The sequence below is a fragment of the Elgaria multicarinata genome, chromosome 15, assembly GCF_023053635.1.
Source record: "Elgaria multicarinata webbii isolate HBS135686 ecotype San Diego chromosome 15, rElgMul1.1.pri, whole genome shotgun sequence".
Classification (NCBI taxonomy): Eukaryota; Metazoa; Chordata; class Lepidosauria; order Squamata; family Anguidae; genus Elgaria; species Elgaria multicarinata.
This window is the reverse complement of record NC_086185.1, coordinates 12,320,776-12,335,058: the sequence shown is the minus strand read 5'-3', so window position 1 is coordinate 12,335,058 and position 14,283 is coordinate 12,320,776. Positions and strand designations below refer to the sequence as shown.

Sequence of the window (14,283 nt, the reverse complement as noted above, 5' to 3'; positions counted from 1 at the left end):
CAGGCCTTATAGCGGGGTGGTTTGCCGTTGCCTTCCTCGGCCGTTATTACCTTTCCCCCAGCTAACTGGGTACTCATTTTACCGACCTCGGGAGGATGGAAGGCTGAGTCGACCCGAGCCGGCTGCCTGAAACCAGCTTCCGCTGGGATCGAACTCAGGCCGTGGGGAGAGTTTCAGCTGCAGAAACTGCTGCTTTACCGCTCTGCGCCACACGAGGCTCTAGGCATCGCCCCCCCTCCTCACCAAAGACCCCCCACCCAATGCAGATCAGGAGCCATGATTGCACCCAAACCAGGGGGAAATGCTCACACGGAAGGGGCGGCTGGGTGGAGGGAGGAATATTCTTTCGCAACTAAGAATGTAGTGCCTGAATTTGCTTTGTTTTACCCCCTCCTTCTCCTCCCTCCCAATCCCCTTTCCTTTTATGTCATTTTTTCCCTAAGATTGTAAGCCTGTGGGCAGGGACTGTCAAGACATATTTTTGTAAGCTGTCTTGAGAGCCTTTTTGGTTGAGGGGTGGGATAAAAATGCTTAAATAAATAAAAAAAAATAAAAAAAAATTCCCTCTTCATCACAACAGTTAAAGTGCAGGAGCTATACTAGAGTGACCAGATTTTAAAGAGGGCAGGGCACCTGCAGCTTTAACTTTTGTGATGAAGAGGGAATTTCACCAGGTTCCCCATATATACAAATGACACCTGCTGAAATTCCCTTTTCTATGCAACTGTTAAAGATACAGGAGCCCGGTCCTCCTTTTCATATGGTCACCCTAGATATCAGAATCTTGGTTTTCTTCCACTGATGGGGGAACTCTTTGAATATTGAGAGTTTTCTTAATAGCTGAAAGAATTATATCACAATCTTGGGAAGCTAAATATATACCCAAGGTATAAATCAATGGATTTTGAAGCAATATAAGATTTAGCTGCGAAAAGTGGGGGTTGAAGAGGGAAAGCTTAAAATAGAAGAAAGTCAAGATAAATATGAGTCAGCGTGGTTGCCTTTCTTAAACAGGTTAGAGAAGTTGGAAAAATCCACAATGGAATCAAATGAGTTTCGATTTATATGATTCCAGCATGTAGTTTCCACATCAGATCGGCTTTCCTGAGTCACAGGGATTCCACGTCTTGCAGACTGCTTCTCCCCCCCCCTTTTTTTTACTTCCTAGAATTTCACACAAATGCAGTCATAGAAAAACACAAAAATGTGCATTTCTCCCATAGGCTAAAGGATGAAAATGTGCATTTGGGGTGTGTGGTTTGCCCCCCCCCCCATTTTTTGCAAATATTAATTTGTGATTATTTGCAAAATTAATATTTTGCAAATATTAATTGTGATGTGTGTGGATTGATCAGCCCACATATGGCTAACATGGGGTGCAGGGGACTGATAGCCATAGCATTGTTTGTTTGGTGTGTGCCCTGAGGACTATAGGATTAGTGTGTAAGTCTAGAAAAACAGTACTTATGATAAAACCGAGTCCTCTTAAAATCTGGATGAGACTTCTGGGTTGCCAATTCAAGCTGAATGAAAATTCTCTGACTGGACCAGAAAGCCAAGTGGAGAAACAAGAAATCTCATTACGAGACATGATGAAAGTGATCCGTTAACGTCGAAGTAGCCAGTTACAAAAGGGGATGCCATCTCAAAGAAACTGTTGTGAGTATTCCAATTTACAATTAGTGCATTTCCCCCACCGTTGATGGCGATTTAATTAGCAAAGCTGCTTTTGGACTCTTGAAACTGATGTTGAACAGAAGGGCTTTGATTTTTCTGCAGACGGCTTCTACCTACTGAAGCAAGCATTTGTGTAACTAATTGGAAATTTGTGTATTGAATGATTCCTTAATTAAAAGGGCAAAAACTGTTTGGAAGCAAAGTTAAGGATGCTTGGACAAAAAGAAAGAAAGAAAATTCCGAATCAGAGATTCCAACTGTGATGTGGATTATAATTGGGGTTTTTAAAAAAAATAGTTTTCTATCCCTTCATATCCCTAATGCTTCAGAACAGCCATAATCTCTATATCTATACATATTCTATGATAGAAATCAGACTATATGCAACATATGGAGGAACTGGACATTCAGTTCAGAAGCTGAAATTCGGTTCCCTGCAAAACCAGCCTGGATATAAGTTTTGCAAGGCTGAGATCCCTTTCACACTTAGGCCTTAGCTAGACCTTACCTTCTATCCCACGACGGAGGAGGGAAGCTCTCGCGTTGTGATTAATGCGAGATCCCTCCTCCGTTTACACGTAAGGCGCGACAACCTCAGGAGGAGAGGCGTCGCACCCGCCATTTTTTAAAAAAATTCCCCACTCCCCCCACCTTACCCCCAATGGGTGCAGTGCTCCTGAGGAGCTCTGCGCCCTGTGTGCGGCTCCCGGCTCTGTGTGAGTAACCGCGCAGAGCTGGGTCAAGCCACGGCAGTGGGCCACATGTTCCGCGGTCTTGGGCTCAGCTCGGGACCGCAGAAAAAGCAGGCCCAAAGTGGAGGGTGAGATCCCAGTGCAAAGGAGGGATCATTCCTCCCTGATCCCGGGATCCCCTGTGCATCATGTGGGCACATAGGGACGATCCTGGGGTTTTCCATGGGATTTCGCCTGGTCTAGCTAAGGCCTTAGGCTGGGTTCACACAACACAAGTCAGAGTCTGGATTGAGTCTGGGTTGTGGTTGTTGAATTATGGGCTGTTGTGTAGTGTGAACATATCTGCACTATCATTTAGGTCAACTAAAATAATCAGGGGGTTGAAGTAGTCTTCCCGTGAAGAAAGGCTGAAGTACCTGCAGTTCTTCTAGCACAGAAAAAGAGATTAACAGCACCGTTCAATGGCATTTGGCAGCCTGCAATGAGTTTTAAATTAGATCATGGATCATCTTTGGCTGATGGTTTAACAGATTGTTCTTTCTGAGCTTTGTATAACGTGCCTAATGTTTTCTTTTTTTCATTTTTGTGAACTGCCAAGAGAGCTTCAGCTATAGAGCACTATAGAACTATCATAAATGAAATGAAATTCACTGTACATTGACTCAGAAGTAAGCCCTATTATGCTCAATGGTGCTTACTTGTAGGAAAAATGGGTTTAGGAGTCCAGCTTAACCAACTGCAGATACCAAGATTTAGCAGCAGCCTTAACAAAAGGAATAAAGTTTTTTTTTAAGGGGAAAAAAGAGAGAGTAATGCCCAGGTTCCAAATGTATGGGGAAAGGAATGAGGTGTTATGTCTAACCCTACTACCCCTGTTTTGGGAGAAGGTGTTTCAGGTAACCAATCAGAATCTGATTCAGACCTAGAGGAGGCAGCGCCAGACACCAGCCAGCCTGTGCCAGTTGGGGAAGAAACTCTCATGGGCAATTCACCAGCTGGGAGTCAGCCCTCTCCAGAGCTTATCTCCTCAAGGCCGAATCCTACACACTCGGTGGGAAATGGGCTTTCTTCTGGAGGTGAGCGTCCTGACAAACTAACTGACACTAAAACACACAGAGCGGAAGGAAGGTGTGAGAAAGTTGGTCCAACTAGGATTGCGCCAGAACCTGCCTCCACAACAAGCTCTCTGAAGTTACGTGGGTTTGGGAAGGGGCTTCCTGTTCACCTTGGTCGGACAATTGTCTCGCTTAGTTTGCATAGTTTTGCCTAGGGGGAAGTTCCCAAGAGATTAGACTCTCTTCAGGTAGAAGAGATGTTTGCTGCTTAATAAAAGCTTTGTGGATTACCTAGCAGGTCGTTTGTCTCCCATTGAAAGCAGGAGCTTTTTGAGAAACACAACATAAGGGAAAATTGACCAATAGGAAGTGAAAGAGAGTAGAGAGCAAAAGAAAAGGTTAGACTACAAGTTTCATTTTAGAAGTTTAAGAGTACAATCCTGTGCATGTTTTGACGGGAAACATGCACGCTGTCTGGGGAATGCTGGGAATTGAAGGGCTTTTTTTTAATCTAGACATGCATAGGATCATGACAGAAGGCAATAAGCAGAAAGCAGGAAGTAAGAGAAAGAAAAGTGTTAGATTAGACAGAAGATCGGTAGAAGAGTTCCAGTATATTTGCAAATAATCTGCATAAGAAATGAATACAGGGATTTTCTCCCTAACGGAGAATAGTGCAAAGAGAATATATATATATATATATATATATATATATATATATATATATATATATAAAGAAAAGTAGGTATACGTTCTGTTCAAGCCCTGCCCTCACAAAGAACATTGCATACATTTTACACAGCACATAGGGTGTGCAAGGAAAAAAAATAGTCCAGTCATCTTGACCCTGTGGGGAAGAAAAAGCGAGGGAGACAGGAGCAGGCAGAGACCATCAGAGCCTGCTTCAGTTGGACACCCTGTGGGGAAGAAGAAGGAGCTGTGGGTCTGCCCCTCCATTGGGAGATGAGAGGGCGGAGCAGGGCCTTCCTACCAGCCTGAACAGTCTCCTTAATTTCTTTTTATTTTCTCCCTCTTCCCTCCCCATCCCCTTTTCCTTGTGTGTCATGTTTTTTTTAGAATGTAAGCCTCAGGGCAGGGACTGTCTTCCTTATTGATAATTGTAAGCCACCCTGGGAGCCTTTTTGGCTGAGGTGCGGGATAAAAATACTCTTAATAATAATAATAATAAAAATTAAAAATAATAATAATATAGTATTAGAAATTGAATTCATTGCCTTATTCATTCATTTGCTTTTCATTTATTTTCTTCACTGATTAATTAATTTTCATTATTCCCACTCATTTTAGTTTCACTGAGAGACTCAGCTAATCTTCTGCTGCCTCTAACTTGGGTGTTTTCTTGGCAAAGGACAAGCCTTCTTCTGCCCTTTCAAAGGATCAGATCTGCCAAGGTTTTAGACAGATAGTGCAAAGGTGCCCCATCTTAAACTCAATGAAATTTCACACACAATAGAGTCTTAACTACTCCCCACCCCCAGGGAACTTTCTATGACCTGTACAGGCTGAAAAATTAGTTGATTGTTTCATTTGGAACTAATTTGTTTGAATCTCCATTTGTTTTTAATAACTAAAATGAATGAAACCCACGGGGCTCATTCATTTTTTCTTTCATTTTAAAGATGAATGAACACCCCTAATAAGTAGAGATGCTCAAGGATGTTGTTATGCCTGCATTTTCAAGCAACTTGACCTAATTGGCACTTCCCAAAGTGATACACAGATCAGAATGTGTATCACTTTCCTTCAGTTTTTGCAGTTCTCAGAATTTTGCAATACAGTTCACAGCTCAAAAATACGTAGCAAACTGCGTGGTTTAGGATAGCATTACCACAATTATCCATATTGTAAGGCAAAATGTACACTAAAACACATATTTTGGGAAAATCGATCCAAAGGTAACACAAGTTTTCATGTGTTGCTTTTCTTAAATGAGTACATGAAAAACTGACATGGACCGGGGGGGGGAAAGCTATTACCAATGGGTTTCTGGCATTCGCTACAAGATGTGGTGATGGTTTCTCATTAGATAATTAAACAAAAAACTCACACCGGATGCATCTTTCAAAAGATACTTGTTTTGATAGCTTAATGGACTCTCTGTCTACAAAGACAGCACGCTTCTGTTTACCAGATGCTGCCAAACAGGAGATGTTCCTCATCTTTTGCATCTTGCTTGTGAAGTTGCATTTTGCTGATTTGCACATCTCACGGTGCAAGCTTGACAAAGTTCTGCAAACTCCATCTAATAGCTCACTCCAACTCCAGTCCATAGTAGATTGTGAGTTCCTCCCCTCCACTTTTTGCAGGAAAATCAATTGCGTACCTCTTTGAAATGTATGCCTTCATCTCCCATTGATTAGAGCATATTCATGTGCAAGGCTCTTTCAAAAGCACACATTATTCAAACGTACTCATACTGTCAAACACATTTGGTCCCCTGCCCAAATCTCACTGTGAGCTCAGAAGTGTACAGACGTCAACTGCAGATTGCATTTGAGTCTATGGGCTTGTTCACACAACACCCCAAGCCATGATAGTTAAGCATTTTGAGCTAAACATTACAGCTTAGGGTGCCATGCGAACCATGACTTACGCCTTAGCTAGACCTAAGGTTTATCCAGGGGTCATCCCTGTTCATGTAAATGACACACAGGATATCCTGGGAGCAGGCAGGGATGACCCCAGGATAAACCTTAGGTCTAGCTAAGGCCTTACTGTGTCACATGAGTCATTCCTAACTATGGTGGTTCCATAACCACAGTATGAATATGCTCACTAGCTATTTGCTGCAAAAGGGTGAGTGGGCTAACCATGGCTTAGAGTGTTGTCTGAACAAGCCCTGTGTTTGGTTCCAGAGGGTACAAACTGGGTAAATCTTGATATAACATGAACTGAAACAAATTTCTCATACATCCCTATTCATACCACTTCTCACAATGGTGCAAGGAGAGAGATTATGGGAGTTATGTTGAGTACCAAAGTCAGGGTCACTAGGCAGTCCAGACACAAGGACACCCAAGGAAAAGCTAGGCTATCAAAGACCTATAAAGCAGCCATCTAGGAACTGCTACACCTACATTGTTTCAGCACTTTGTGCTTAGAACTGAAGGCTTTAAAGTCAGAGCCCCACCCAGAGCACAGCTGCAGGACATTAGTGCCACCTGAGGAATGGTCTACCTGCAAGCAGAGCCTTGCTCATGTGTATGCCTTTACTCACAAGGAGTCCTTATTCCTTAGTCGCCAATGTCTGTTTCTGGCAGCTGACCGAGCCTTCACTTTTAGGTGACTGTGCTTTCAGGGGTCGAGGTGGCCAATCAGAGTTCAAAAGGAGGTTAACTGCATCTTGAGGACAACAGCCCGGGATCCCCAGGAACTGCCTTAGGATTGCTCAACACAGGCAGCTCTTCTATGATGTTTGCCTCAGGAGTAGGGTGACCCTATGAAAAGGAGGACAGGGCTTCTGTATCTTTAACAGTTGTATTGAAAAGGGAATTTCAGCAGGTGTCATTTGTTTGCAGGCAGCACCTGGTGAAATCCCCTCTTCATCACAACAGTTAAAGCTGCAGGGCCCTGCCCTCTTGACCAGACACAAAAGAGGGCAAGGCTCCTGCAGCTTTAACTGTTGTGATGAAGAGGGGATTTCACCAGGTGTTGCGCTCATACAAATGACACCTGCTGAAATTCCCCTTTCCATACAACTGTTAAAGATACAGAAGCCCTGTCCTCCTTTCCATGTGGTCACTCTACTCAGGAGGCCTCAGGTTATCCTCTGAAAAGTGGTTTGCCAGAGGGGACATGTCAGTTGGCCTTTGTTGGACACAGAATACTGGACAGGCCGGAGTCTTGATCCCATTCAGCAAAGCCGTCCTTGTATGCCCATGCTGCTGGCCTGTCTTGTAATGACATCCAAAGCCAGGCCGCGATTCCATTCACAGGTGTTACTGAGATCCAGAGCTGCCTTTTCACATCCACATTTGCTGTTAGTTTAGGGTTGCTTTTGTTTTTTTGTTGCTTTTGATCTTATGTTGTTGAATTGCCATTGTTGAAATAAGACTGAGCGAACGCTTCGGCCGACTTCTCTATGTGGAATAGGGGACCAGGGTGCCATTTTAGCCTTTGCTTCAGGGAGCAAAATGACTCGATTTGCCCTGGCAACTTCTACACAGTGGGAGGAGACAAATACGGCCACAGTATTATCTGAAAAGTACTCACCACTGTTTGATGGTTGACTTGGATCACCTCATCCCCAGCGTGGATTTTCTTACACTGGTCTGCTGGAGACTAGAAGCAAGAGAAAGGGGGAAAGGAAGCTTGACAATAGGAATGATCAAAGGTGCTATTTTAGGGTGACCCTATGGAAAGGAGGTCAGGGCTCCTGTATCTTTCAGTTGCATAGAAAAGGGAATTTCAGCAAGTGTCATTTGTATGCATGCAATGGTGAAATCTCCTCATCATCACTACAGTTAAAGCTGCAGGAGCCTTGCCCTCCTTTGTGTCTGGTCAAGAGGGCAGGGCTCCTGCAGCTTTAACTGTTGTGATAAAGAAGGGATTTCACCAGGTGCTGCATGCATACAAAGGACACCTGGTGAAATTCCCTTTTCTATGCAACTATTAAAGATACAGGAGCTCTGTCCTCTTTTCCATAGGGTCACCCTATGCTATTCTTCAGGTTTTGTCACTGTACTATTTAAAATGTCTAGCCAACCATTCCTTAAGCAACACCATTCTGTCTGACACACTAAGGGGGGGGGGAAAACAGACATTACTTTAAATGTATGTCTAGGAGTCATGTTTTCTTTTAATGTTTACTCTAGAGTAGGTGCAGGGCCCCCAATCTGGATCTTAAAAGGCCCCCTTACCATACTAGGGTTCTGATCCAGATTGGGGCTTCTATACCTACTCTAGAGCAAAAAAAGGGGAAGGAACACATAGCAGCTAGACACACATTTAAATTAATGTCTGTTTTTGACCCTAAGATAATATTGTGCTACTTTTTAGAATGAGATACTCTTCGCTATTGGTGTTATCAGGCAGGAGTAACCTGGAGCTGCGATTAATCCCTGGGCACATTGACACTATTAAACTAATCAAGGTAATTTAGTAATATAGGAAATGCTACTTTAAAACAGAATGTGCTATTGAGATAGTTCATGAAAAGCCAAGACGATGTAGTTAGTGAAACTTCCAGAACCCTTCCTGACTAGCTATGTGTGGGGAAACCTCTAGAGTAGGGTGACCATATTTGGGAAACCAAAAAAGAGGACACCTAGTGTGTGTGTGGGGGAAGCAGCTTTCTGAGTCCTGCAGAAAGTACGCTATTCCCCCACCACCTTAAAGAACCCGATTGGAGTGGAGGAGGGGAAAGGATTTCATTTTGCACCACCACCATCCACTCCAATTGGGGCCTTTTCTATAATGTCCATGAATGACCCACTTTCCCCTTTAAGACCTCAATTGGAGCTCGGGGTGGGGGAATGATGTGCCTCAAGAAAGCATGTCATTCCCTCCTGCCATGCTAATGGCAGCCTTAAAGGGGAAGGTGTGTCATTCCAGGAGATTATTGAAAATTATAGAAAATCCCCCCTGACACCATGGAAAGAACAAAAACCAGGACAAATCCGGGGAAATCCTGACAGTTGGTCACCCTACTCTAGAGGAATTCTTACTCTTGTGGTATCTTATGTGCAAATACACAGTTCTACTGGCTTGTGTTAATTCCTTGGTGGGAGGAAGTCACTATCCCTTTTGAGCCATTTCTCCTCTGGCAGCAAGAGGAAATGATCAACCATATTTGGAAAAAAGGGAGCATTATTATTAATATTATTTATTTATTTATTTTATTACATTTATATACCACCCCATAGCAGGAGCTCTCTGGGCAGTTTACAGAAGTTAAAAACAGTGAACGTTAAAAACAAGTATACGAAATTTTAAACCATCAAGAACATAAAAACAAAAAAATATCCTTTTAAACAACTATTCTGGGGTCAAGTAAGGGTAAACAAACTCAGGATATGTTGTTAATTGCCTGGGAAAAGAGAAAATATATTTATTTGTTACCTGCCTCTCCCTCTGGATCGAGGCAGGGAACAAAAGTGGATACAAATTCCATAAAACACATAAAGCTGATTAAAACATATTAAACTAATACAATATTAAAATTGATGTTGCACTAGCCACTTGCACAATGTCAGTAGTGCTTGTTGCTAGTATGGTGGGTTTCCAGGGGAAAGTGTCACACTAGCAAGTACTATTGACTTTGTGCAAGCGCTGGCTTCCACTAGTGCAACATCAGTAACACTACCTGCCATGACAGGCTCTGACCACTAGGCCCAGCCACGGCTACTCCCTGCTCAAGCCAAGCACCACCGCTTGATACGCCTGAGGCAAGTGATAAAAACCACCTTCCTCCAAACTACGTGGAGAAAGGGGTTTAAAATGGAGAAGGATTTCAATATATAAAATAAAACACTGAGTTATATGTGCTGAGGTGAATTATTGTCAGAGTGCGTGCTAAACGTATAAACTTCAGATGATAAATGCCAAACAGACACATGGGATTTTTGTGGTAGTTAAAAACAAAATAATTAAAATTTATTTTCAAAAGTTCACAAGCTTTGTTTCAAATAAAACATTTAAAAACCTTTTTGGAACCTTTCATCCAATCCTTTCGCTCATTCACATATGCGCTTTTCTTTCTCTCACACAATCACTCTTGCGCTTTCTTTATTATCTGTATTGATTAATATACATCAACTATGTGCACACCACACTCCAAAGACACCACTCTCTACACTGAACCTCAAATTTCCCAGAACTTAAGTACTCTAAACACAGAGAGCACTAAAGACTCTAAGAGTACCCCAAAAGTCCCTCTCAATCCCCTCCTCAGTCCTTCCCTTATATATCACTCCTCCCCCTCCCAAGACATTCTAACTCCGCCCACTCAGGCCAACATTCTAAACTCACCACAGACTTAACTGCAGACATACCTTTGGGAACTGACTTGTGGGGTGTAACGCCACACTACCACCCAAATATTTTTAAAATTTCTTATTGCATTTACATCCCGCCTTTCACCCCCTACCAAAAGGCATACACAATCCTCCTCCTATTCTCAATTTTATCCTCACAATAACAACCCTGTGAGTTAGGATGGGATGAGAGTCTGTAAATGGCCCAAAGTCACCCAGTGGGTTTCCATGGCCGAATGGAGACTAGAACTTAGATCTCTTGACTCCCAATCCAACACTCTAGCCACTATACCACACTGCTCAATCCTTCCCATAGCCAGTTTTTTTTTTAATTTGGGTAGTTTCATTTGGGATGTTACATGTGGTAAGCCTATTATAAAAGACAGTTCTTCCAAATTGATGAAAGCCTTGGAGCTATTTCCCAACTACTGGCACACCTTCTGTTGTGATCTTCCATCTCTGAGAAGATAAGTGCATTTTCAAAAGATGCCCCCTTTCGTGAAATGGCTCAAGCTTAGTTTAAAGCCTTCTGACAAAATGAACTTGGCAATGGTAACCCTAGGAGTAACCCATTTTTTAAAAACAACATCCACGCATCTACAGGCAAATGTTTCAACTCTGTATGGATACTCAGAAAATACCAAGGAAATCTGCAGATCACCTTTCATCCTGCTTCCCCGTGGTGCTGGTCCATGCAAGCAAATCAGATGGACCATTCTCTCAACGCTTTCAACGGAATGCATTCACTGTTCAAACCGCGAACGGAGCACCATGTTTCTGGTGCTGACGGGTGATGTGAAAACTCTGCGGTGGGCCATGCAAAGGTACTTCTCACTTCGATGTCTGCAGCACACATTGATGTCTGGCATGTGTAAATGGTGCGTCACAGTTCCGCTTCACACCTTGGATAGCTCCTTTAGAGTTCCAACTGGTTTTGACTAAAGCCTGTAAGGGATTAACCACCCCACTGACATCGGAATCACCTGCCTCCGACAGCAGACCCAGCGTTATCGCCTGCCAGCCCTGGGTAGCTGCAGGGGTCCTGGCACCCTGCCAGGGCCCACTGGGACTGATTCCTGGCCTAGGCCTGCCAGCTGCCCCTTTAAATCCCCCACTATGTCCTTGATGTGGTAGCATCTGGGGGGTTGCCATTTTAATGACCTGCAGGGTCCTGGAGCCCTTTCTATGTTGGTGGCATTATAGGGAATTGCAAACGATAGCTTGTAGCCACAGTTGTTGCTCTGAGGTAAGTGTGTGTGTGGGGGGGGTTCCTGCCATAGGAGGGGTCCCATCAGAAGGCACACCATTGAGAGACTGATCAAAGATGCACCCCGCCCTGTGCCACAGGTAGACCTCTCAAATCACATCAAACACAGGATGTAACAACAGAATTGATTTACACACGGAGCTTTCAGTTCTAAGCCTCCTGTTCATGTTCCCCCAGCAACTAGTGTCCATAGGAAAACACAGGTAGCACATAGCCATCAGGACCAGTAGCCAATGGATAGCCTTCTCCTCCATGAATTTGTCTGATCTCTTTTTAAAGTTGATGGCCATCACAACCTCGCTTGGTTGCAAATCCCATCGTTTAACTCGGCGCTGTGAGAAGAAGTCCTTCCTTTTATCTGTCCAGAATCTCCCACCAACCGGCTTCATGGGATGACCCCATAGGGTTCTAGTATTATGGGAGAGGGAGAAAAATGTCTCCTTCTCCACCTTCTCATCACCATGCATGATTTTGTACACCTCTATCATGTCTCCCCTTACTCACTTTTTTTTCTGAGCTAAACAGTCCAAAACGTTGCAATCTGTCCTCCAAGAGAGCTGTTCTAGTGCCTTGATCATTTGAGTTGCTCTTTTCTGCACCTTTCCCCACTCTAACCACTTTGAAGTACAGTAAGGCCATAGGCCTCGGCGTCAGTTGAAGCTGCCGCCCGGACCGTGACGGGCCCAGGTAAGCCCCCCTCCCCACTTACCTGGCTCCCCTGCCGTCGCTGCACGGACCGCGGTGGTGGCCGACAGGGGAGCCAGGTAAGCTCCCCTCCTCACTTACCTGGATCCAAAGCTTTGGACCAGTCCGAACCACTTCGGGCTGATCCGGACCTCCCCCCATCCAATCTGGAACCGGGTTTCGAAGGTATGGATCGGCCTGCTCCACTTCAGATTCAGGGATCCATAATGAAGTGGAGCACACCCCTACTGATTAGCAACTGTTCAGGCAGAGGGACTTCACTTGCCTTTGTGACCAGGTCTCCCAACTATGTGGGAGCTGGTACAAGCGGCTGCTTGTGTCCAGAGGTCCCTTTGCAGACAACTGTGCTCGACATGAGGGCATTAGAGGGTGAGGCTAGCATGGGGAAGCAATGTCAGGGTGGAACTCAGAGCAGAACACCACTCCCACTTCAATCCATCAGCAATCTATAGACAAGTAATGTCTCAACCTAGCCATTAAATGTAGGCAACTCAAGTGGCACCCATGCATATGTGAACCAGCTTTCTATCTGCAGCATTTAATCAGTTAAATGCTGGTGCCTACTCTGACAGAAGCTCGGGGGATGGCAACAAGGGAGAGGGCCTTTCCAGTGGTGGCCCGATCTCCCGATGCGGCTCGCCTGGCGCCAACATTGTTATCTTTTCGGTGCCAGGTCAAGACTTTTCTCTTCTCCCTGGAATTTAACAGCATGTGTTGAGTTTTTAACTGACTCAAAATAGTTGTTTTAAATGATATTGTATGTAATCTGTTTTTTATGGGTTTAAATTTTGTATATCAGTGTTTTAATCTTTGTAAACTGCCCAGAGAGCTTTGGCAATGGAGTGGTATATAAATGTAATAAAAAAATGAAATAAAATAAATCTATATCTCATTTCCCATGAATATGGATGTGTAAACTCACCCTTACATCTCTTCCAATGCAAGCTGTAAAGGTTCAGGCTAGGCTTCCTCCCCCCTCCATCTCTCCCCCCCCAAGTTTTCTCTCTCTCTTCTCCACCCTCCCTGTCTCTTGACTCTGACCCAGCTTTTTCTGTTATCTTTTCCAATTACATCTTGACTGGGGTCAATTATTCTTTCAAAAGAGAAGCCAAATCAATTGGTTAAAGTTGTAGGAATGAAGCCTGTTTGATGTTGCTGTGTATTTCATTGTGCAGGAACAAAAATGGCCAGCCATGCCATCGTTCCACTTCCTTACGTTGGCTGAACAGCAACCCTGAAGATGGGTACATTTCCTTCTAAAAGATTTATGGTTTTCATTTGGGCAACTGACAAATTCCTCTTATTTTAAAATGTATAAGCTCTTTAACAAGAGATGCGTCTTCTCTCGGCTTTCCCTATCTCCCCACTTTGCCCTTAATAAAGTATTTTGTCTCCTGTAGCAAACAGTCTTGTGGCGGTCGGCCGGGGTGGGGGAGCGTGTAATAAGGTAGTGTACAATTGATTTTGGCTATAGTCCACCAAAGATTACTGGATCTGAAAAAGACCGTACAATACGTTCCGACACCAGAAGGGTGTGACCAAAGAAGACAACTGGAGAAATAAGCAAAATTTTATTGTACTTGTCAGAAGCCAGAAGCCTCATCAAGCCAGAGCACACACTGGTGGCGAACAAAAAGCAAAATCTTGCGTATCTGCTGGAGCAAGCTTCAAAGACCAACCTTAACAAAGTGACAAAGAATAAAGCGAGAAACGCCTAGCATCCCTTCAAAAGACAACCCAGAACACTGTCCATAACATTTAATTATCAAAAACTAACAAAAGAGCTCTGAGGGGCTAGATGCTTGGTATGTGAACATTTCAATTAAATTTGTGGCCCAAAGCATACTCAAGAATTAACGATGGAGGAGGGAGGGGCAGGGCTGTGAAGAAAA

General features: G+C 43.8%; 1 protein-coding gene across 1 annotated transcript in view; it reads right to left on the bottom strand.

Annotated features, from left to right (window-relative positions):
• LOC134409345 (connector enhancer of kinase suppressor of ras 2-like) overlaps window positions 1-14,283 on the bottom strand; it is a 376,171-nt gene that overhangs the window by 136,189 nt on the left and 225,699 nt on the right. Inside the window, exon 8 of the mRNA XM_063142057.1 lies at window positions 7,658-7,726. Within this exon, the coding sequence (XP_062998127.1) occupies window positions 7,658-7,726 (69 nt within the window). The remainder of the gene's footprint in view (window positions 1-7,657; window positions 7,727-14,283) is intronic.